The sequence below is a fragment of the Haemorhous mexicanus genome, chromosome 3 (genome assembly GCF_027477595.1).
Source record: "Haemorhous mexicanus isolate bHaeMex1 chromosome 3, bHaeMex1.pri, whole genome shotgun sequence".
In the NCBI taxonomy this organism is placed as follows: Eukaryota; Metazoa; Chordata; class Aves; order Passeriformes; family Fringillidae; genus Haemorhous; species Haemorhous mexicanus.
The window spans coordinates 42,968,351-42,993,203 of NC_082343.1; the positions used below are offsets into that span (position 1 = coordinate 42,968,351).

General features: G+C 37.1%; 2 protein-coding genes across 5 annotated transcripts in view; one reads left to right on the forward strand and one right to left on the reverse strand.

The window, feature by feature from the left end:
* The window catches only part of ERMARD (ER membrane associated RNA degradation), a 23,510-nt gene extending 1,432 nt beyond the window's left edge, over positions 1–22,078 (forward strand). Inside the window, exons 1-18 of one of the 4 annotated variants that reach the window (XM_059841533.1) lie at positions 6,309–6,535; positions 7,376–7,544; positions 8,649–8,788; positions 9,284–9,385; positions 10,537–10,626; positions 11,054–11,151; positions 11,679–11,815; positions 13,119–13,233; positions 13,772–13,874; positions 14,321–14,350; positions 14,860–14,943; positions 15,684–15,854; positions 16,763–16,846; positions 17,615–17,694; positions 18,182–18,310; positions 19,774–19,983; positions 20,870–20,983; positions 21,543–22,078. In XM_059841533.1, the coding sequence (XP_059697516.1) occupies positions 7,376–7,544; positions 8,649–8,788; positions 9,284–9,385; positions 10,537–10,626; positions 11,054–11,151; positions 11,679–11,815; positions 13,119–13,233; positions 13,772–13,874; positions 14,321–14,350; positions 14,860–14,943; positions 15,684–15,854; positions 16,763–16,846; positions 17,615–17,694; positions 18,182–18,310; positions 19,774–19,983; positions 20,870–20,983; positions 21,543–21,702 (2,016 nt within the window). In that variant the 5' untranslated portion in view covers positions 6,309–6,535 and the 3' untranslated portion in view covers positions 21,703–22,078. Of the gene's footprint in view, positions 1–6,308; positions 6,536–7,375; positions 7,545–8,648; positions 8,789–9,283; positions 9,386–10,536; positions 10,627–11,053; positions 11,152–11,678; positions 11,816–13,118; positions 13,234–13,771; positions 13,875–14,320; positions 14,351–14,859; positions 14,944–15,682; positions 15,855–16,762; positions 16,847–17,614; positions 17,695–18,181; positions 18,311–19,773; positions 19,984–20,869; positions 20,984–21,542 lie in introns of those variants that run through there. The other 3 variants (XM_059841532.1, XM_059841534.1, XM_059841535.1) reach the window with 3 other exon arrangements.
* Positions 584–6,152, reverse strand: DYNLT2 (dynein light chain Tctex-type 2). The gene is made up of 4 exons (XM_059841543.1): positions 6,058–6,152; positions 3,412–3,561; positions 2,430–2,588; positions 584–1,077 (listed from the first exon to the last, which is right to left on the reverse strand). Exons 1-4 carry the CDS (start codon positions 6,091–6,093, stop codon positions 967–969), a joined length of 456 nt encoding a protein of 151 aa, XP_059697526.1. The 5' UTR covers positions 6,094–6,152; the 3' UTR covers positions 584–966.
* Positions 22,079–24,853: the final 2,775 nt, after the last annotated feature.

Here is a 24,853-nt window from a genome sequence, read left to right on the forward strand (position 1 = left end):
CTCGCGTGTGCGCCCACCCGCGGCCCGGGCTGCTCCCCGCCCCTCGAGGTTTGCCCGGCCGGGGCTCCAAAGGTGCTCAGACCCAAGCTGGCCACGGGGCGTTGGGAAGCACCCCCGCCCCGTCCGCGTTTGTTTTCAGCTCCCAACAATAGAACGGACGCGGCAAAGGCACCAGCGCTAGATTTCCACGCACGGCAAATCCAAAAGCTCATGTCTACACACTTCACAATCTCATTTAAAAAAATAGAATCGGTGCTGCCCTTGCCAGTTACGGACCAATTCTCAATAGCCTTGCGACTGACCCCATCGTCCTCCTGCCACTGCCACCAGAAGCCCCTAGATCAAAGTGACCTAACTCACTCAATTCAGTATTTGTCCATCCACCAGACCCGAGGCAATACTTAACCAAAGGTTACAACCCGGGGAACCTAATAACTAAACTTATACTTCATTCAAGGCAAACGGCTGGAAATGTGCGCAAGTTTCTAGGTCTGCAAAACACAGCTTCCCTCCCAGCCAAGTTTCTAGGCAGACCAGCATTTTATCATAGATACCAACTATGAAAATTAAAAATGAACACTGCTTTTCTTACAAAAAGCATGCTTTTAAGAAAACTGATACCTGCAACTGCATATAAGCATTGGTGAACAGTCTAGGCACTCAAGAGACAAGCAACATTCAAAATTTTGCAATGTTTGGCCTTACACCAGCTGCTCCCACTTCCACAGCAGAGCATTACAACAGATGAAGCCCATATGTACTCAACCATAAACATTTCCAAAGCAGTTTTGTTTGGTTTTTTTTTTTTAAACAGAGCAAAACCAAGCAAAATTATCTCAACTGTATGTCAGTATGAATGTGCCAACACCAATAGGACAAATATGAATACTAAAATAATGATGTTTTGAAAATTTTCAAATATACCATGTATTGTGATGCACGAATGCAGCTGTGACTTTCAGAGTTTTAGTCGTAATAACAAGCCATTACCAAAGCCAGTGCAATAAATGTGTCAGTTTCACATTTAGCTGAAACCCAAGTGTCTCTTTCAGCATCCCAGAGGCATCTGCTGGCAACCTAAAGGGATAAAAGATAAAAAGTTACAAGTGAACCTATATACAGCAGTTTTACTATTTATTTTCAAAGAACACCCAGCATTATCTAAATGCTAATTAATCGTATTAGGAGAGTTACAACTATTAAAAACAATGCAAAAGTTGAATAAAAACAATTCCTATTCAATGTTAAATACATGTTCTTGCATCACAGTAAAGCTCCCACACGGATAGATCCAAAAATCTCAGCACCAAACCCCAATTCTCTCTTGTGTTCGCTTGTTACAATTTAACACACAGTAAAATCATCCCTTCAAAAGCAACCGAATGTCAGTATGAATAGACATCAGTTTTGGTAACACATACAACCAAGCAGTCACATCCCCCACTCTTCCACCTCCAGCTTACTACAGCCTACTTGTAAATTTATTGGGCTCTCAGCCTTTTTGATAAAATTGTTTTCAAAGCTAAACTGTGTGAATTGATGGCTGAAATAAACATATTCCTTGGGAGAAAAAGTTAACTTGGACCACTTCACTAATCTGTTTGCACCTACAGCTCCTCAGTCAAAACACCCCTTAAGAGGCAGCGTACTGTGGGATGGCACCAGAAAAGCAGGTAGATGCAGGCACCTCACAAACTGGATTTGGTACTGAAGCTGAACCCTTCAAATGTTGTTTTATGTAACTCACTAAACACAGGTTGGTTTCAATCAGGTTTTAACAACTGATGATGAACACTCCAAAGCAGAAGTGTTCTTTGGCACTCTACTAGACAGATAAAAGCATTCTGAATGCCAATGGGAGCTCCAAGCTAGCTGGAATACTAAATCTATATACCAACACAGCACAATCTAGAATCCTTTTATTTTAGGTGTTCCAAGTTCAGATGACTGGTGTTAATTTGAAGTCCCAGGAGCATGTCTGGTGGCAGCTGCAGTTACCATCCACCCTGCAGTTCCCTGCCACCCTTCTGTTCCATGACACCCCACACTAGAACTGCATAGCATCTTGAGTGGAATGCAAGAACTCGAATGGAGATCCAATTACACCGGACAAAGAAAAACAAAATTCACTGAACTCATGGAATTGTGTTGGCACAGCAGGCAGCAGAAACAAGTGGGTGACAGGAAAGTGCAGCTGGGGCTGTTTACCACTTACTGAACACATGAAGACAGCAACCTTCAGAGAGTTAGGCAGAATCACAGCAGCATCTTGAGTTGTCACCTGGGATATTACTACCCATAAAGAATGTAAAAGCTTCAGGACCACCTCAAACAAGTTAAGCTGCTGAAAGAACATCTAGGAGATAACACACAGTTCTAAAAGTTGTTTTTAATTTTCAAAAGGTGTAACAAATAATATGTTTGCTTACAATCATTGCCTGATTTGCCTTTTCCACAATTAGTACTGATACCACATACTTATATCGGTCATAGTCCAATTCCTTCACAGCATTTAATATTTCTTCTGAGATTGAAGCACACAAGAAGGGACTAGAAGCTCCATCATATGTGGCTTCTTGTAGTTTATTCTATCAAAAACAATTTTGAAAGATCTTAGTTTTCATCCTAGTAGTCTTTTGCAAAAAACACCCTTTACAGTCATTTTCATTATAATAACATGAGAAGAACTAATGAATTGAATAGTCAGTACAGATGATGGTCTCAAATGGCAAAGGATGCACTGCTTTTACACTGAAATGTTTAATCTGTTTTTTTTAAAGGCGACACACATGCCCAGCCAATTTCCATTTAACAATCAGGAGAGGACTCTTCATTATTTGGGCTCAGTTCACTGGAAAACAGTGCTACAAATATCTGTTCCAAATACCCAAGATATGTCTTCCAGACAGCAGAATTAAAAAGATCTGGTTATAACGGTTCAAAATACCACTAACACTTTGGATTATCTCAACAAATTGTTTTCTTTCATATTTGCTTAATTTGTGTATGTACCAGTCTGACTGTCAAGGATACCAAGTAATTTTATACAGGTCCTGTGATATTAGAGAATTAATAGAAATCCACAAATCTGATGTCATGATCCTTTGCTAACTGGACATTTTGTGGATTATGGTACTTTGAACTGTGCTGTAGCTCAATTTGATTTTAAAAAATGCAAGAGTTTATGAAGCTTCAGCTCCACCTAAACAGCACATGCTCAGCAGTGACCTCACAGAGGCCCTTCTGCACTTTGCAAAACGGAGTACATTCACATTACATTCATGTGCCAAAACTCAAAAGACGGCAGAGATTTATGCGTGTTTAAGTTTATGCAATATTCACTGTTCTGTAAATACTTCTGCAAGACAAGCTGCTTTTGCAACGAGACAAGTAATTTAAATAATACCATACTGTTAGGATCGCTTGAGCTTTGTCTCTCAATAAGTCATCCTGAACTTTAGTACGTGGCTCCAGTCTGTATGTGTTACGGCTTTTTGACTTTGCCTTTCCTTCTGTTGGAGCCGTGCCTGAAGCATCCTGAGGTGGTTTTTTTCCTTTTGACTGTACAAAATAATAAGAAAAAATCCACATCACATGTCAATATTTTAGAGTTTAAAGACTCTAAATAATACTTTATGGTGTACAACTCAGAGAAAAAAAATCTCCAACAATTAGTCTAGGAATATGTTAACAAAACCCTCAGAAAGCTAGAAGCTGGTTATCATCTTCTGGCTGTTTTACTGTTCTGCCTGAAACATAAGAAGTAGTTGACTTCCACTGAATTTTAAATTCTTTTCCAGCAAAATCCAACTGAACTTTGCATTTAAACTCATCAATCAGATACACCATATTATCACCCTGAATCCACTCCCTTTTCCAAGGAAAAATACACAGATATTAATGTACCCATTCAAGACTGTTAGCCACAAGTTCAAGCTTCTCATTCAAATAGCCTACACAATACCCAAAATACAGACTTGGTTCATCTACTACTTCATTTTGCTCATCCTTATTCCTTGTTACTAAAATAGTAGCTTATGGAATGATGATTTAATTTGCTCATTTAAAAAAAAAAAAAAAAAGGAAAAATTAAACTCCAGTGTGCAAAGCTTTGTAATTTTGCTTGGAACTTAAAACCAGATCCCTGAAGATCACATTTTCTCCCCATCCAGCTTTATACTCTGTCTCTTCAACACACATAACAAAACTTGTCCCTCTATGAATGCAAGAAGTAAGTCTGATGTTGCAGAAAAAAATGTCACCTGCTGTCTAGAACTGTAAAATAGTAACAAAGAAAGAAACAGAAAAGCACAAGGAACCAATCAGATTATAAAAAATGCCACAGGCAATGGTCTTCCATAGCAGCTACTTCCTAACAAACCACTTCCACGTTTCACTGACTCTTCAGTCTCAGCTCCACTTCCTGACTACTGCTAGAACCTAACATTGAGAGAAAATCATCAGTTCCTTTCCAGGAGAGCAGAAAAGAACTCAAAGGTGAAGTAACATCACAATGCAAGGCTTATGCTAAGAAGTACAGAAAAAAAGTCACTTATGGATAATATAAAAGTCTAATGAGAATTATTTTAGAAGATGTGCTACTCAGGGGCTCACAACTCTTTCCATCTGAAGAGTTTTAAGAATCAGGGAAGAAATGCAGTTTCTTCTCTATGAAATCACTTGCACATTCGTTCTGTCAACAACTGTGGACATTACCTAAAAGTGTCCTCTAGTTACTTAAAAGCAGTGATGTTGGCAGCCTTAGTTTAAATTGCCTGCTGCTGTTTGTTGAACTCTGAATAGCATTTACTCTAAAAACACAAGGACCAAACACATTTGCACTTAGTCTGTAGACACTCATTATCTACTAACTGCAAACTCAGATCTCAAAAGACTAAAGCCTTGACATGCTCATCACACCTCACCTAACAGAAGAAAAACCACCTCAAGTCTTGCAGCTGAGGTCTTCAAATGAGCATCCCCATCCATGTGAGTAACAATGAACATGTGAAAAAGCGTGCAGTCCAAACAGTGATTCTTGGCTGACATCATTCAGCTTGAGCCACACCACCTTCAACCTCTATCATTAATGATGGAAGAAAATTCAAGTCTATAGCACACAACTTCTAACAATGGTGATACTTAAAAGTTTACCTGCCATAATTAGTGACAGTAGTTTACATAATCACTTGCAAAAAGTCATTGCATTTACTAGTGAGGCAACCAAAAACCTCTTGATTTCTCTATAGACATGGCTAGTAAATAAACCTTCTTCTGTATATCACTGTATGAAATACACAGTAAACCCCCAAGTTTTAGCAAAATGTTTCAATTACGTTTCTGTAAACTATTTGCACCCTCTGTGAATAAAACTCTCAGAAGTTCGAGAACTGACTGCATTTGAGCACTTGACCAAAAAACGCCTGTTCTTAGGCTAGTCAACTCGAGTACATTGGCTTAACTTAGGACATATGGAAGGAAATATGCTAAGAGAAAATAAAAAAGCTTTTGCTATTTACATGAAATTCTGTTTGTTAGTAAGTCCATTTTAACAACCAATAGGTTTTAGTTGTTAAAACAAACAAAATAAACAAAGTTATTGTTTATTCCTTCAGAAGAGGGTACGGCTTCTAGCTTAGAGCAGCGCCCCGAGCTGGAGAGAGTGCCCCACCAAAGGCAAGACGGCTCTACCTTCTCTTTACCATCACAGCAGCCTGGGCTCCCAGCGCCTGAGGCAGCACGCCAGCCGCAGGGCACGAGCCAACATCACACCGGAGCAAGCAGAAAGAGCACGAGCTATCCCAAGCCGGGCGCGAACCAAGAGGGAACAGCACTCCTGGTACCAGTTTTCACAAGATCACACGCACCTTTTATCCCGCCTTCCCCACGCCCCATCCTTCCTTCCCAACTGAAGCGCCGCAGGCCCGGACCGCCACCCCCGCCTCAGTCGGGCATCACACCCCCCCGCGCCTGGGCCGCTGCCCCCGCTCCCGGCGGTGCCCCAGCCCCGGCCAGCTCAGACCCCCGGAGCCGCCCCTCTCCCTGGCGGCCGCTCACCGTGTCTTTATCCTGGCGCTTTTTCCCTGCCTCCATGGCTGGGGCGGCGGTCCCGCTGGGCGGCGTGCGGCGGCCCGGGCCCTGCCCGCGAGCCGGCCGTGACGCGGCGCGCGCGGGCAGCGGTAACGGAGCCGGCAGCGGCCATGGCGGGAGCGGGGCGCCGGGCCGGGCCCGGGAAAGGGCCAGGGAGGGGAAGGGAGGGGCAGCCCTGCCCTGCCCTGCCCTGCTTCTGCCCGCGCCAGCCCGCTCTCCCTGCGAAGGTCACCTCCCCACCCCGAGCCTGACCCGTCTTACAGAAGTGATGGTAGTGAAGGGAGGCGGCGGTGGTGCAGGTTTTGCTCTGGCCTTCTGTCTCTGACAGTGAAACGGCGAGCGGGAAGGGGAAGAGGCACAAATTAACATGGACTGAATGATAGATCCTAAGATATGGTCTTAGGAACATTGTAGATTTTTAAATTTATTTTTCTTTAGATAGCAGGTAGGTACTCCAGATGGCAGCTAATAGCGGTTTCCGATGGGAACTGTTACCCTTGCTTAGTGCTGACAGCTATGTAAATATTTCTTCTCTCCTTCAAGCCATGAATTCAGAAATTGCATATGTGAAGGTCAATTCTACCACCCAATTAGAGAGGAAAAAATGTTTTTAATGTAATGGCATATTTTTCATTATTATTAGTTGTGGTACTTCATTATCAAACAATTTCTTGTCTGTCTAATGAATGAAGTGTGACTCTTAACTAAATCAGAAGCATTTTCATGCTTGTTAACATGGGCAGTTTTATCTGTACAATTTTTAAAATTTAAATGTGTGCTTCTGAATCAGTCCATTTTTGTGTTAAGACTAATGTGAAAATAGCATGAATGGTTAAATTGCACTAATATTGCTACAGAATTCACGTGTTACTCCCCTGCCTCCCTCCAAGGATCTTGCTGGTTTTAAGGACTAATGCTCTTGGTTTACTTGAAGTAGCAGCAGTTTCTCTGCAAGCTCAGAGAAACGCAAACATTTATAAATAAACTGGGATATTTTGCTTCAGTCTATTTTATCATGGTTTCAGTAGATACAGCCATTCTGAAATTCACCCTTCTGACCTTGTGAAAATAGAGCAATGCTTTCCCTCAGTTTTATGAAGTTGGTTCTGGTTGAGAGTTCCTTTCATCACGTATGTGAATGAAACTTGCATTGCAAACCCAAACAGCTTGTTTACAGACACTGTATTACTGTCTGTTTAGCTGTGCTGATGGGTATGTTTTAATAATGTTTTTTGTTCTCATGTGCTTTCTTGTTAGAAGGATTCTTTCTCTGTGTTTGTTCTAGATGGAGTTGCCAGACTCAATCACTACTTGCCTTTCTCAATCTGTGCACTATGCGGTTTGCAAACTTGGATTTGAGAAGAAAGACACCTATGATATTAATAATATTTTATCTGGAAACGGGGAAGTTTGTTGGCAAGCTGTTACAGAGCATGTGTGTTACCTTGAATCAGGTTGGTGTTTACCTGCTGTAGTAGTGATGCATGTAAGACTGATGCAGAATTTCAGTACAGCTCATAGCAATCCTAGTTGAGTTGTGACACTTTGTTAAAGTACACTATTAGCTCTGCTGCAGTTTAGACTATGTAGAGTTCATATCTACAAAGAGCTTTAAATTTTTCATCTGCTTTTGGTATTTGGCTTTTGCTGGCTCCTAAGGTTTGGGTAATCTGTGCTACCTAAGTAGCTCCTACTTTGCCTTCATCTTGGTTCCCAGCTTAATGTGCCTGTAACATAAGGGGTTCAGTTTTGCTTCTCTCCAACCCCATAATTGTCTTGTTCTGTGTTCTTTATATTCCTTTTGTGCTAAATATAAAAGCCTGGGGCCATCAGTATTGCTGCTGTTGCTTCTGTTTGTGTTTCCCAGCTTTCCGTTGTACAGAAGTACAGTCCCTTTTATGTGGGACAGTTTTTAGCTGTTTTTTAACCAAAACAAAGTATTTATGTCCTGATGAATTAATTGAATTTTAATTTGCCAGATTGCATCACGCAAGCTCTGTTATTAGTTTCCAGAGGTGATAGAAATATCTTTCAGTAAACCAGAAGAATTTATTTTCCTATTAAAAGTGTCCCACGAAAAAGAGTCCCCCTCTCTAAGGTACCACATCCATCTGCCTTCTTTAAGGGCTGTAAGTGGTGCAGTTTGACTCTCGCTGAGCCTGCACTAGCTTCCAGCTTGATGTATGGAATTTCTATAGAAATTCTAGTAGGTTCTTCACATTTCAACAAAAGCAGAACATAATGGTCCTCTTTACTTCCATATTTTGTTGTGTTAAGTTTTTGTTGGAGTAGAATTCTTGGGTTGCTTTTTTGTTCTATTCAGAGAAGGTGCTTGATCTTACCTGGTTTTGCATTGCAGTTTTACTTTTCAATACCTTTTTTGTGTGGTGTTTTGGACAGTAAATTGTATTGTATTGGTTGTGCTAAAATAGTCAGGATAAAACTGTCTGTGCTAAATATGTACAGAAACCGTAGCAGGTTTTATCCCTAGTGAGTTTTAAAATACTAGACCTTCAGGAGGGTTGGTACCCTAATCACCTTCTGTTTTTCAATTTAAGGTCAAAGCGTGGATTATATCAAAAGCATACGATCATTAGGACCTGTCTGTGAATCTGTTAATTCATACTTCAAATCTTTGACCAAGGAGCAGTTTGTAATTCAGTATGCATCGTGGTTCCACTGGACAAACTGCACAGAGGTATGGAAATTTCTGTTAAGTTTGTATTTTGGCACCTGAACTCTTTGTGGAAGTTTAATGTGAGAACATAGAAGAGACATCCATGAACCAAAATGTTTAGAATTTATCACTAATTGTCCTTCTCTGATATATGGTTGCTTGTAATTTTTCTGAGTTTGTTATTAGATTTTGTGTTAGACAACATAAGGAGCTTTGGGCTTGCTCTAACATTAGTTTGTAGGATTTTGTTTTTCTAATAATCTGTGCCTAATGCCAATTTTTACCTTGTAAAGTTATTATGGGTAATTTTAGATATGTAAGGCACTAAATATCAAGAGGTACTGTAGGGAAATTTCTCTCCAGGTAGCTACAATTTCGTTTCTTTGGCATGGTTTTCCTTCTACATTTGCATAGCAACTGTCACAGAGGAATATTTAGGTTGTTCAGTGGTATCGTCTACATGATCTTTCCTCTTGAATATTGAACACAACATTCTTCCTCTCCCCCATTGTGCAGGTATTTCTGGAAGTGTTTGATGTTTTACAATCTACACAAGCTACAGAAGTTGCTCTTGGCCTAATGAAACTAACATCATGCTTGGAGCGAGCCTTGGGTGATGTAAGTGTCAGCATGAGGAGTCTATCTTGGCTTTCTAAGATGGGAATGAGCTCTTGGATTTAATTGTACATTGAAAAAATTGATATTACCCTGTTCTGTAGTAGTATACTAATAGCCCACATGCACTTTGAGTTGGACAGAGATTCTTTCCTGGATCCAGTTGTGCTGATGGAAATATATGTGGGGCTCCTTCACCAGTGCTTGTAGAGTTGCTTGTGTGAGTGCTGTTACTAATTTAATTAGGAAAGAGAAGTGTTTGATTGATCACTGCACACAGTAGGTCTTTATTAGTTTGATCTCCTTAACTGAAGTAGGGTAGTGTAGCTTCCACAGAAGATCTGATGGTTTATTAACTTCTGTGAGGGGTGGCATGCAGTTGGAAAAACAGGCTACTGGCTAACTTCTTTCCTAGGGAGAAGGGAGAAACAGCTACTTTAACAGTTTTTGCTGCTGGGCTGTTTTACAGCCAGGTAAGTTAAAATGGCTAGCTGTTCAATATCTATGAGGAACTCTGGAGAAGGAAATGACAGAGAAAGAGCAGTGGGCTAACTCACAGACCAGTTTGCCCAATTGTGGGGCATGGTAAATTTTTCAGTAAAAAATATCACCAAAGATTGGAAAAAAATGTCAGGGAGAGTACAAAGAATGGAAGGTGTGATAGCAGTTGAAAATTGAGATGCTATCACTATCCAACAAGGATAAAATCTAGTTTAAAGAGCAGTCTGAATCAGAAGACGAACCACCAGTCTCCTCCCTTTCACAATGACAGACCCTATAAATTTCTATTGTAGAAACAAAATACACTGTCCTTGGTAGAGCTCATTCCCTTAATTGGTTGTTCTTGTTGTGCCTTATTGGTTTTTGTGGGATTTTTTTCAAGAGAAAAGCAGTATATGTACAGACCTTGTGAAAAGCCTAACTATGGTCCCATTAAATATCCACTCTCTCTTGATATGTTGTCTAAATTTTAATTTGTCGTGAAATTACAAAATTTAAATCCTTTTTAAGGATTTGATGGGTTTTGTTTAGTTAGTGTTTTTGCAATAATGTAAATGATTATTGGATAAAATAGTCAAGGTATAGGTTTGAAATACAAAGGAGTATAATAAATTATTTATTATCTGTTCTGCTCTTTTTTTTTTTTTTAATAGGTGTATTTACTTAAGGGTAATGATTGTCCTTTCCTTCTAAGAGACTTGCTTGCATCTGAGCAGCTTGCAGATGTCTTTGGACAAGCTGTAGTAAGTACATAGTTTTGAAATAAGGAATAACTACTGAGCTGGTTTTCTTCCTACCCAATGTACCTTGTGTTTATTTGCATTAAATTACACTGGATTTATACTACAAGAAGTAAGAGCTAAACTTGATCTCATTTGTTTTCCTGTCATAACTGTTTGGGATGTCTAATAACTAGTTTGATTATTCCCATATTATATTATGTATCCTGTACAAGTAAGCTGAGAGATTCTCCTTCAGAGAATACTGGGAATTGCAAGTAAAGAGTTTCTGTTACTGTGACAAGTGGTGGCCAGTCATCTTGACAGTAGACGTAGCTTCTTAATAACTTCTGAACTTTTCTGCCTGGGAAAGGTAATAAAAGTAAGAAGGGTAAGAAAGGCAAAAAATAATAGATTTCTTCATGCAGTAATTGCTTTATTTATTAATTAGATGAATGTACTGAGGGTATTCATTGGATCTCCACATGGTCTGAACCTTCGTAATGTTTTGTGGCATGGATTTGCATCACCACAGGAAATTCCTGCCAAGTAAGTTACCAGGAAAAGAACACTCCTTTACTTACCAGTCAGACTTGTGAGTTCTTGGAAAGGGGTTAGTAACCCCCTACTTCTCTTATGGGAAAGAAAATAAATTTCCCTTGCAGCTTCTGCTTCTTTTGGAAATGGATTTCCATAGAATACTTCAGCCATTACAAAGATGGCCAGTATTAGGTCCAGTGGGTTTTGTGCTGTTAGGGAAAACAAGAAAGTTTTGGGGTTTTTTTAAGTCAGGGCAGTGAGGAGTAACTTGGATCAAAAGACAGAGTAATGGGGTAGAAGGAGAAGCAATAGCAGCCAATGTAGAATACAGTGATGCTTTTTATCTAATCCTACACTTTTTTTATGCTTATGAATGCAATTAACTATTAAGTGCTCCTGCTTAGATGGGAGAGTGCATTCTGGGTATTTTTTTTTAAAGCAGAAAAACCCCTTTGTTCCTAACTCACAAATGTTGGTTCTTTGCAGAAAAATTTCGTTGTATAAGCTTTCCTAATATATTGTGGTTTTCTGCCTAGATACTGTGCTATGCTGCTCTTTTTAACTGCAGGATTGGGTCAGTTGTTACAGACTTATCTTCTGCAAACTAAAGGTGTTTTAGTACATCGACCTTATGTGATCTTCATTAGCTTACAGGAGCTTGATGCATTTCCAGGCAAGTATTTAACCACTAGCAAATTTTTTATTATCCTGTATTTGCTGTTGTTTCCTTGTCCAAAAGTGCTGTTGAAAATAATGCGTTTCCCAGAGTTCCAAGATTAAATCTTAACTAAGATACCTGTATACACTGTCATTAGATGAACCAAACATGCTTGTAGGGCAACTTCTTAATATGTAGACTGACAGTTCACTGACTATTGAGTAAAAAAATGCTGCATTCTAGAATTGCAACACATTGAAACGTGAAATATGGCTGCTTCTAAAAGACTTCAACTGTGTGTTACATTTTTTAGATTATGAGAATTAATTTCACGTAACAGTCATCTAGTTTGTCTTTATGAATTCTAACTCTTTTCAGAATCAATGGGTTCCAGCTGCAAGGGTCCCAGCAGGAGTGCCCTGAGTCTTACAGGGGAGGTAGTGTTGAAACAGAATAAAAGATGGTGACACATCTTTACTACACTAATGCATTTCTCAGGGAAGGATTTTAAGGGCCAGATTAAAGTCTTCTTCCTTTCCACAGACCTTGTTTGGCTTATTCCTACTATTTTAAGGCAATAATGGCATATAGGGGATCTTGATGTCAGTGGTGATCATGGTCAATTTGTGCTATATAATCAGTGGAACAACTGTCCAAGAAATTGAGACAGGGCTTTTGGGAACCAAATCAAGCTGATAACATCCCAATAATTATGTTGTGTAAATCCTATGGCAGTTGATTGGCTTTGAAAAACACTTACTGCAATCAAGTTACACTTATCATTTTAAGCTTTCTCTTGAATAAGACATTTATAATATGAATTTATAAGTGTGGGTTTCATTACATGGTAGCATTGAAGTATGAAGTGTTAGTTTATAGTGCTGTACTTTCAACACAGAAAATTGATAAAATAGTAACCACGTGCTCATGTTCAAATGTTAATACTACTGTATTGATTCTGGCTGAATAAAAACTATTCATAAATATTACACTTTTTTAAAGTATCTGAAGTAGGTAGAGAACAGCTCAACAGAAGCTGGGCCCAGTTGCTAGTCTTTCAATAAAAAGCAAACATGACTTTTAAAACTAGTTTTACTCTATAATTTTATATAATCACCACAAATGCAATCTTACATATTTAAATTCTGATCTTAAATATGGCTACTGTTGTACTTGCATAGTTAAAATAAATTGGATAACTTTTAAATTTCCCTTTACAAATGTTGAAAGAACATAATATTTTCAGTGAAATATTTAAAATTCATTAGTAAAGTGTAGATTATATGCAATTTTTCAATGTTGTTTTTTTAACTTGCAGATCTTAATAGTGAAATACTTTCCATAGCTGAAGAACTTGTAAAACTGTCCAGTTTTGTATTAAAAATTATGTTACCATTTTGGATTGCTGCTTTAACAGCTTTCAAGCAAAGCAGGTAAGATTTTTTTTTTTTTTAATAGAAACTAAAAAGAATATATTCTGTATTTTTATAACTGCATTTGCAGGTTCCAAGGCTTCATACTAAATTACTTCACAGCATATAGTTATGCTTTGTTATGGTGATCCCTTGGAAAGTTTGCTGAGTTATGGCTTTGTTTTGTGCCAACTAAGATTATAAACTATATTTTGAAGCCCAAAAAGAGCTGTTGGAGATGTAGCAAAACAGGAGAGGTTTACAAAGCTAGTGGAAATAAATCTTCATATGTTAAATCACACATATTTTGAATTTAAAAAAAAAGGATATTGTTTTGTTTTCCTCTCCCATGCTCCATATTTTTGTCAGTTATTCTTGTCTCTGAGCTTGAATTCAGTGGTAAGTTTCTGTTTGGCACAGGTAGTCATTTATTGTTTGTTTACAAAGTGCATTACAAAGGAATTTTGTCAGGGTTGTTTGGCTCGAGACTGTAACACTGAAATGGTTTATATTTATAAGGAAGTAAAACACCCTTTGGATATCTCTGTTACTTTTTCAGGTATGCTGACAGTGTGATTCTCTTACTTCCTCAGCTGGAAGCTGGACTTAGATTGCTCTTCACTACAACTAATAAGTGTCCAAATCGATTGCTAACAGCTGAGGTAAACTTTTGTCTAAAGTCAATTATCATTTAGTGCTTACAATATTTACAAAAGAGTTATTCTTGAAGACCAGTGTCTATAACCATTTACAGATTTACCCCACAAAATTTCAATCAATTTTGGAACATTATATACAAATCTCCAGTTGAGATTCGTGAATGCCTTTAATATTTTTTAAAATGTCTGCCTCTATAAAGGACTGAAAAAGTAGTGGAAGATTAAAGTTCAGAAACAGTAGTTTAGGGTGAAAAGCAGGACATGATATATTTGTTTTAAAAAACTCTGCACAAGATCTCAAAGTGCCTTTTTTCGTTCATAAGGGGACTTTTTTGCTATTCATGCACCTATGGTATCTCATGCAAGTGAATAAACTAAAGTTTTATATACATGACTAGTTAATTGATTTTATTTGAAAACCAAATAATATTATTTGTGTTTTGTTCTAGTCTTCTGCTCTCTACACCACTTTTGATGAGGTACTGTGACTTTTCTCTTAATATATATCAGTGTCAGAATTTAAACCACACATGTTTCCCATTACTAGAGTAAAGAATGCACTTTCTTTTGTAAAATATGACATTATTTATAACTTTTTTCCCAAATAAAAGATGGTGGACAGTAAACACTTTTAATTTGGAATGCTTCAGCAAATATCAAAATGAATACAAATTGTAATAAACAGACTATTTTTTTTCTAAATATTTTTAGCTTGAAATTCATCACTCCACAGAAACAAACATTCTGCTATTTTTCCTAGATTCAGTTATTCAAAATAAATACAAATAAATCTTGCCAGCATAAATCCTCAGTTTTAGAAGTTGATTGGATTGTTTCAAGTTGTTTGTCAGTAATTAGGCATCTTGATGCTACAACAGCAGAAGTAATCACATCAGATTAGGAAAACTATTTTAGTTGGTGCTTCTTCTTTGATTATATGGTCTTCAATAATTCAATAAGTTTCTATTCAAATTATTTTTTTTCCTAGATGCTAGCAAAGCATTTGGATAATGAAGAAGTCAACCAGCTACCTGTAGTTCTTGAAGAGCCTGCCATGGAAAGTGTTTTGGAAGTGCTGTAGTGCTTTGTCATCATTGTCTTTTGTTTGTTTGTTTCACTAAGTAATAATCTTTATGATATGCCTAATACTCAGTTATTTCATATGGCTTATGTCCAGCACCTTAGAACCTTAGAACTTTAGAAGCTTAAACAAGCCTTTTTTATTGTAGAGGATACAAAGTCATACCCCACAAGCTATATTGCACTGGGATATGGGACTGGCTTGCTTTCTGAAATATAAGAGTCTCAGAGATATTTGTCTTTAGACTCCTGAAGTTCAGCTGAATGGAGCAGAAATAGAACTGATGCCTCATACAGTGAAATTTCAAAACTTATTCCTGATTGCTTGTGAGACATGCCTTACACTGTCTGGGTAAATAGCACAAAAATGTGGCCCAAACCTACAGGAGCTCATTCTGCATCTTACTACCCAAACAGATTGTGAACAGGAAAACTAGAGGAGTTGAGAGTTTTTTTGAGAGTATAGGGGACATCTGAGGTTACTGTCCTGTTGCCAAAGGCAGTGAGGCTGTGAAGGGCCTAGGACACAAAGCTGATGGAAATCTGTTAACTGTCACAATTAACAGAATGTATGTTGCAGGTACAGTTTGCACTGTTTTTTTTCTGAATATCTGGACACTCCTATAATATAGACATGGTCACATACTTGTCTTTCAGAGATACTCTATACACACAATTCTGTATGAATACAGATAGAATAGAACTCTGTATTGTTGGTGTGTGTTTCCACAGGACTTCCTTTGGGATTTCTTGAACCACCAGGAGGGCCCACGTATAAGAGATCGTTTAAGCCATGGAGAGATCAATCTAGAAACATTTCCCAGAGAAATAGCTAACCAAATAGTTGGATTTGCTATTACAATTCTCTGCAGATTCTCAGATGAGGATGTGTTTTCTCTTAAGGTAGGGACCAGTATTTTGTTCTCAGAAAATTTTTTTTTGTTATTTTGGATACCAAATATAATTTTAGATGGAGTTTTATGACTGAATCTTTCCTGACAACTGCTTTTTGTGCAAATGAAATATTCCTCCAAGTAAAAAAATTGTCAAAGTATGTTTTTGCCTAGTTTTGTGGTGAAATAAGTACAGAAAGTTTTCCAAAATGTTACCCTTTCCTGCTGTACCTTAATTTGTTGGCTAAACCAGTCCTTATTCAAATGGTTGATCTGTAAATTATAATTATTCCACTTAATTTTGTCAAATTGTATTGATGAACTAGCCTGTTTATCTGCAAAATTATCTGAAAGGTATATAGAACATCTGTGGCTCGCCCACTGAGGTATGTAGTGTGTAGTTGTTGAGATTTTCTTTTCCTGAGGCACTGTAAATAATAGTGCCTTGCTAATGGAGGTGTTATTTGTATCTGTACTTACACTATGAATTTGTAAACACATTTTCCTTAGCACTATGTTTCTCAACATCAGCAATTAATGTGTTTGCTCTCCCCAGTTTCCTGTTTATATGTGAGATTGCTTCTTTCAATATTTTGCAGCAACCTATGAGATAAATCTTCCATTTATTAGTTGCAGCTCTTTTTTGGTTTCTCAAGATGTATCGTGTGCTGCTGCATTAAGAGAATATTTTGTTGCTTTTCTGTCAGCTGCTGTCAGGCTTCATAGTTAAAATATGTGAAATTAGGCTTTAACCACTCATTGTGCTGATTACTTCTTTCAGCCCTTAGACGTTTGGAAGTGTTTATTGAAATCAGTGCTATAGGTGGCATGCATAAAATGAAGTCTAAGCCTAAGTCTGCATATGATTAGGACAGCTCAGAGAAACTGTTGTGTATTGTCTGTGATCTTGTAAATCAGGAACACATGGTCATAAAACCACTGATGAAATGTGCAAGTTGCTACCAATCTCGATTTCATCCAATTTCCCGACTCAAGAAACAGGTAGGTACTTCCGTCTGTGACAGCATTGTGGTCCTTAAAATTGTGAATCCTCAAAATTGTCTAATTCTTTTCTTCATGCTTAGATTGTCTAAAAAAAGTTCAAACCTTACATATTTTTTATTATTTCTTTTGGTTTATTTTTCAAAGCATAAAGGAAATCACAGTTGCTAAAATGAGATGTAGTTATGCACACTCCTGTTAATGCAATTAATACCATATTTGTGTTCTAGATTACTAAATAGCTATCTTCTTACCTGAGTGTTTGCTTTTCTGTAGTCTTCCTAATCTCCATATGCTTTTTTAGATCAGGAACACTGCTATGTCCTGTCTCCAGGATTAGGCTATTACTAAGTTTTTTACTGTATGAGGGCCATGCGGTTTAAGATTCCATCATGGTAGTTGTCTGCCAAGCAGTTTAATGAACTGCTTGAGGATGTTTCTCTATTGATTTGAGATTGCAGTAGACATACCTAGTTCTTTTACTTTTCAACAGAAGGCAAACAGTGTGTTGCAAAAGTCATGTTAGGTAATTTTTTATATTTAAAAAAAACATAGAATATTAAATTAGCTTGTTCAGATAATGTTTTAGCATGGAAGTGAACATCCAGACTTTTTGCCCTAGCCTAAACCTTAACAAATGAAGTTGGCTTACACAGTTATGACTAGGGAACAAATAACTTACTGCCTGTTGCAGTTTTTTTTCTAAATGAGCCACTAAGAAAAGCAAGTCTGTACTGTACAAAACATTTTTCATGACATTTTTTTGAGGTGCTGGAATGTATGAAGAGCATCCATTTATGGCCTGAATTGGCAACAGTGCCTGAGGAACAAGTACAAAAGATTAAAGGGTATGTATGTGTTGTATAAGATCACCAGATATTAAAAAAGCAAATAATTCCTTATTCTGAAAAGGACTTGGTAACCAGTGGGAAACTTTATATAAGATATTAGTTAGAAAAAGAATATAACATTCTATTGTCATTTGAAAAGGAGGAAGTCATTAATAGTATAACTGGAAGATATTGTCCTTGTTTAGAGCTGAGATAAGAAAACTTAATGCATCTATCATATAATCAGTATACTGTAGGCTTTTTATTAATGGAGAATTAAGAGGGGTTCTGAATATTGCTAACAAGGAGAAAAGGTTGCTTTAGTTGGAGAAAGAAAATCATGCTTGTAAGGTAGAGGAAAAGAAATCATATGAGAGCATAAGAGTGGATGCTGAATACACTGCTATCCAAAAAAACCTGCGTCTTGATCTATGCCATTTAAGAAATAATGAGAACTTAACCATTTTTTAGTGTCAAATATTTTTTTTTCTCTCTTGTTTTTAAGGTTGGAAGGAAATGCTGAAACTAATACTTTAATTTTGATGGTATCTGAAATTATATCTCAGTTGCAGCATTATACGCCCCAGAATTGCTGTAGTTCAGACAATCCTATCAATAGTGTCCTAACAGAGAGGTGAGTTTGATGCCCTCTTGGTTCCTGTTGTCAGCTTCTACTTGCAGCCCAATGTAAGAATTCTCAAACCTAAATTACCCTGTCCCTGTTCACAGAAAAATACTTGAAATGTTGTATGCACTTTTCTAGTGTTGCTGCTGATTTAATCTGAAAATTTTAGGATTGCAGCTGAACATCATCTTCGAAATAAGGATGAGACATTTTGGATTTACAGCAGAGATTTTACTTGGAAATTAGACTGAAAAAATAACCTTTTTTTTTCAGACCACAAAAGCAAAATACTTTAAATATTTGTGTACTTACTAGATTAGGTTGGTTTTTAGTATGGTTTGTGCTAAAACTACATCAAAATATCGTTTTAGTGTGCTTGGTGTCACAGCTGTGTGTGGTGTTCAAAATGGCAATATGCTGCTATGTAATTCTGTTCTTCATGCTTTAATACCAAGATTCAGAAAGAGAAAATGTCTTGTTATACTTGGTGTCAGACTTGGAGGTGTGTTAATTCCAATCCCCAATTTGGAATGATAATCAAAATAGTTTGACTCTTAATTGCCCCTCTTGGAGCAGCCTTAAAATTCTCACGACTGAATGAATATATTAGAGCAAAACACCCCTAATCAAACCCATTAGGCATGGGTGACATAGAGCAAAGAGGATTCTACCTGTTGCTTTACTTATATAACATGTGGGTCTTCTGCTTCCTACCCACCAATCTGCAAATTAATTGTTTGGAGACAAGAAGCCTAATTATTGATATGTTAGACCTTTAAAGTTTTCTGCCTTTATCACTTCAAGTCATCAATGTTTTGCTATCTCAGGGATAAACTGAGCATGAGGGAGATTAAGAAACACTTCTATAATAACAGAGTGTTTGAAGTGATATGTGACACATTAGTGTAGCAGATATGAAAGGAGAAAGATATTTGTGAGCTTTAAAAAAGCATGATTTGGTGTGGTGTTGATAAAAAAATGGCCTCACCACCTGCATTTTATGCAATGTTGAGTCTGCTTCTTGTTCTGCCCAGAAGAAAGACCACACACTGATTTGAGTACTAATTAATAGCATTTGTTTCAGTGAGTTTTATTTTGGTGGAGGTTAATTCATTGTGAGTTGAGCTATGGTGGGAGGCTTCAACCACAGCCCTGCTGTGATTTGATGCATTCAGTGTATAATTTCAGCCAGGCAGTTTTGTTTGTTGTGGTTGTGTTTCTTTGATCTGAAATGGGAAACATATTTATCAAAATCAGTTTTGCATTTATATTCAATAAAGTGATAGAAAACACAATCACTACTCCTACTACACAGATCCTTGCTTTTTTCACTCATGAGGTAAGGGCAGTTTGTTTCCAGATTTTCTGAATTAAAACATTATGAGTCAAACCGCACTTAATATGAAATGTATCCGATATTTAATCCAGCTAACAAAAGATTGACGTTAAAAAAATCCCTTTCTGTTTTGGAGGCTGCTGGTGGAACTTTGTGATAGACGCATTTGCACGCTGTATTCCCCACGACCTGTCCTGGAAGCAGTGGTGGTACTCCGCAAAATAAGCGCGCAGTGCCATCAAGTGTCCCAACAGGTTATTGCCGGCGCTGGGCTGAGATACACGCAGTGGCTTAACAAGAGTCTGCGCTCTCGCCAGAGGCACAACTATGGGCGCATGCTGAACAGGTTGGCTGCTGGTTTTGCTTTACTCTGTGGTTAGGTTTATGAGAGAGTGGCTGCACACTGCTGTTGCTGCCTTTCAGTGGTTCACTTGGAAGTTTAAAGTCAACACGTGTTCAGTGTTCACCATTTCAGAGTCAAGTGTCAACCGGGTTTCTATTAAGTAGCAATATTGAAATAACAAGAAAATCTCAAATTGGAGAATAATTTAAGGGTCATTGCTAGATTATGTCAGTGCAAATCGCAAGCTTTCAAATTAAGTACTACTTGGATGTTAGATTGTATTTTTTTTTTAATTTCTGGCTTTTCCTATTTAGGTATATAAATGCCATTCAAGTTTTATCTGACTGCAATAAGTTTAACTGATTTGAAGATTTTATCTACTTTATTTTACTGCTTTTTATCATTACACCTGAATCAGGCTCTTTATAGATAGAAGAGATTTTAATATCCCATTAATTTTTTGGTAATCATGGGAGCTTTCCAGAGTTTTATAAATATTGTGTTACTGGCAAGATAATGTTCCTAAAAATGTTAACCATATTATTTAAGAAATATAGCTTAAACTGACACCTGATGATACACATTTGTGTTTCAGTTGAACTGTAGTTTATTATCTATGGCTTAATGGGAGCTTGCAAGTTTTTCTTTGGAATCTTAGATATTTGCCTTCTCTTCCCCCTTATTTTCAGTTTATAGTCTCTGTTTACTTTTCTGGGATTTGCACTGCTTTTTGCTGAGGGACATTTCATAGTCTTTTTTTTCCCCCTGATTCTGCAATATCCAGCAATTTAGATTGGGTGCAGAAGTCTTAATATTTTTTTAAATATTAATGATTTCTTTTTAATTTGGTTTTTGTTTGTTTATTTAAGTATTTTTATTTTATTTCTAGCATTAAATTTTTGTCTCCAGTGTTGCGGCTCATCTTACTATTGGTTACTCTGGAACTAGTCAGTGTTCATTCAGTTTCTAAGAAGAATCCTTTTGATTATCAGCAGTATCTAAAGTGAGTATTTAAATTTACTTTATGAAAATAGGAATTGCCCCAAAATTCCATTTTGATCTGTACTGTAGAGATTTTTCATCATTATAGTAATAATTTTACCTTGGACAATGTTCACTCAGGAGCTAAAATAACTCTCTTGAAGTGTAGATAGGGAATATTAATACATAAAAATTGCATTCAATATGTTGCTGACTTTACTCCTTGTGTGTTAATTAACAGCTGGTTGGGTATCACATACATTGTGAAACATTTGACCAAGAGAGCAAAGGAAGCTATTTGGGGAAAACTCTGTCACACATTTGTTCACTGTATTCTTTCTATGGTGGTGTTAATTGCAGTTCTGAAGATCTCCCCATCTTGGTGTGAGAGGGAGGGAGTGGTTCTCCAAAAGTAGAGGAAACCTTAATATATTGATCATCCAATCCTCCTGAGGGAGATTTGGAAACTTGAAGATGTTTGCAGCTTTAAGTCAGGCATTGCAATATTCTTCTCTCTTTGTTTTAAATTTTTCTTTTTAAATCCTTAAAGGAGTTTTTTTGTGTAACGTTATTTCTCATAGGTTTTTGAAGTCAGTCTTGCAGTACACTGAGAACTTGGTCACATACACGAGCCCTGACAAAAACAAGTGGGATGAAACCATGGAACTTACAAAGAAGACTTTGATAAAAATAAAGAAAATCAGTGACAGAAAGCTAATGTTAATGCATCTAGCTACGTGAATGAAATGGGCTTATGATTGTCTGGATTTTGTTAGATCTAAACAGTTACAGAGACCTCATATTTAATAAATCTAATTCAAAGACAAATTTCATAAGTCATTTTCAAATTTTGGATGCAAAATTTACTCTTTTTATCAGAAGGTAGCCGCTGATACTGGAGATGAATGATCAAGGTTCCAGAGAACGGGTGTTTGCATTATCCACTGAAAAAGATTTGCTATGAACTAAATCAGGATGATACAAGTTCTATTGTAAATATATCTTGTGTTTTGTACATTGCTTGTTCTTATATTTTTTGTAAATTTTTTTTGTTCTTTACTGTACTGAAAAATACCTAAGAAAAAAGTGTGAATAAAAAGCTCTGGAAATTTTTAAATCCGAAAAGTAATTTTTTACTTTGGAATACATCAGATATTATGTCAGAGACTGTGATCAACAGGTTAAAAAATGATGAATTTGCATCCTAAAATAGTGCTCATTGGCATCTGTGGTTGTTATTAGTTGTAAACAGTGTGTTCTTGCTCTGAACTCTGAGGTGGAGCTGGTAATACAGTAACCAGTTGTTTATAGATGAGGATTTAAAGGAAGAGGATGGATATTTCTGTAGAAGGATACTTCTGCAGTGTATGTGTTTGTTTTGTTAAATTTCATCTTCCCATTTCAAAACATATTTAGTTCGTTAATTTCATAGAGAATAAATATGAAAATGCACATGCACATGCTCACAGATACATATTCACTGTGGCTTAGAAAGTTATTGTCTTATTGCACACAATATTAATTTGAATATTTTAGTTTTTCAAAATAAATTCTCCCCCTTTTTCATCACCAAAGAGTAGAATTTCAAAGCAATGCATAGGTTGAAGAACAGATTCACAGAAGACCACCAATGTGTCTTCATTTGCTTTCTCCTATGGAGAGAAAAATCAGAGGGTAATGTCTGGAGAATGTTTGGCTCTACAAAGGATTAAAGATTCAAGTTACATTTTAATAAGCTTCTTTGCAGTGTTTCTTGACTGGAAATCACAGCTAGAGAATTACTAGTTTGGTTTATTCATTGTGAGGGATGGATATAAACTAAGATAATATTGCTTCCTTTTTGCTACTCTTGAAATATATTGTGTGTGTTTGAAATTTAGCTTTGTCACTTCCCAAAAATTCTTTCGTTGCCATGAAAATAAACTATGTGAAGAAGTTTGAACTAGATAAAATAGATTAAATCTAGAAATAGAGAATAATTAGTTTAATGTAGTGTATAAGCCTAAAAGTTCAACTTTTTTTAAAGCCTGAGTCAGCAGATCCTAATTATATTTTTGGAGCTAATTTTGTACCTACTGACTTTGCTCGGATATATTAACTTCTGCTAAGTGTGTCTTGGTAGTGACATTTATGATGACATTTGCTTTTATGGTGATAAGTATTCTAAGACAAAAATCATTTAAGTTTTATGTATTCATTGTAGGAACAAGACCAAGAAATTAGCACACAGTCATGTTTTGAAAGTACTTAAATGGCTGGCACACTTTTTCCTTTTGAAAGTGCATTCATGTACTAAAAGGCACCTAATAGACTGCAGAAGTGTATTTTCAACAACATAAGTTCTCCTTTTGTTGCTATTTTTAAACTTTGCTAAAATGATCTTGCATTCAGTTCACTGTATTTGCTTTACCTAAGATGAAGCACACTGACAGTTTCTTCTTTCCTAATTAGTGCCACAGATGTGATTTGCTGCTCTAAGTTTGTGGTAAGAAGCATGAAGGATTCCTGGCAATTCTGTCAAAGATGCTTTTTCAGTTTGTTTTCCTACCTCTGAAGCTCTCTGATGGGAACACTGCTACCATCTATTGTTAAACAAATCTGGAACAGGCTGGGACAATCCAGTTAGTTATTCTGACTCAATGCTGTCATTTACCAGAAGGGCTTATGCATGCAGGGCTTATGGCTTATGACAGCCCTGCATGTCATTTGCATGCAGGGCTTACGGATTTTTCCTGCTGTTAAAAGACTTGTGGAATAGAGCTGTAGAATAAGTGTATATCCTACAATGCACATTGAAGAACAAATGGCAAGAGATGTGGTAGAGGTCATTTAGTTTGTCCTTGATCAGTTACTTACTTTTCCACTTCAGTTACTCATCTTTACTGTCTCTTTGGGATCACTTTTAAGGTATGAGAAAGAGTCTAAACTCCAAACATTCAGCATTCCTGAGAGCAAAAGAAGCTTGGAATAACTATGTATCTAGATACGTCTAGAATTGTACCAAAAAATGTTTTCTTCCAAATGTGGTATTTCATCCAAGCATAACTTGGATCTGATTTAATTGTTGGCCTTGCTCCCCAGGGTCTATGTTTTCCTTGAGATATTCACACAGTAAATCTGTATATCTATAAATCTATACACAGATATGGAAGCTGCAGCATCCCATGAGGAAAAGTGTTGAATTATTTTGTTTACCTGGATAATGCTTATGCGGGAGTGATGATTCTTAAGTCAGTTAGTCCAAGCTCAATTAGTCAATTTATCACAGAATCAGAGAATATGCCAAATTGGAAGGGACCCACAGTGATAACTGAGTCCGACTCCAGGCCTTGCACAGAGCCATCTCCAAGAGTTACACCATGTGCCTGAGAACACTGTCCAAAAGCTTCTTAAACTCTGTCAGGCTGGTGCTGTGACCACTTCCCTGGGGAGCCCAAAAACCTTCTGGATGGAGAATGTTTTTCTAACATCCAGCCTAAACCTCTCCTGACAGAGCTTCAAGCCTTTTCAACGTTTGTGATTTTTGGTACCTTCTAGGGAGCATCAGGATCCAGCTGCAAGTTCGCTGAGGTGGGCACTGTACAAGTACAGTGAAATATCTTTTATGGTTAGGCATCTGTGTGTGAAAACAAAGCTTGTTCTTTACATTCTTTGAGTCATTCTGTAGTTTGTGCTCTCCTCAATGGCAATAGGAAGGGTTAGAAAAAGAACCATGTGTTCTTATTCAAACATAGCACCAGCAACTAAAAGTAATTAAAACCTTATTAGGGTTGTCATCACTACTGAATTATACAGAAACGTTTACGTAAGAGATAGAGCAACAAATTTGATTTACTTCATCTTTTAATAAATCCCATCTAGTGGTTTTCAAGCAGCATGATGGCCTTTGAAG

What these genes read in the sequence shown, in the direction of transcription:
- DYNLT2 (XM_059841543.1), bottom strand. Translation starts at nt 6,093, where the DNA reads ATGGAGGCAGGGAAAAAGCGCCAGGATAAAGACACG. An exon ending in AGCGCCAGGATAAAGACACG is followed by an intron (nt 3,562 to 6,057) that starts GTGAGCGGCCGC and finishes TATTTTGTACAG; the next exon opens with TCAAAAGGAAAAAAACCACC. An exon ending in AGGCAAATCAGGCAATGATT is followed by an intron (nt 1,078 to 2,429) that starts GTAAGCAAACAT and finishes TTATCCCTTTAG; the next exon opens with GTTGCCAGCAGATGCCTCTG.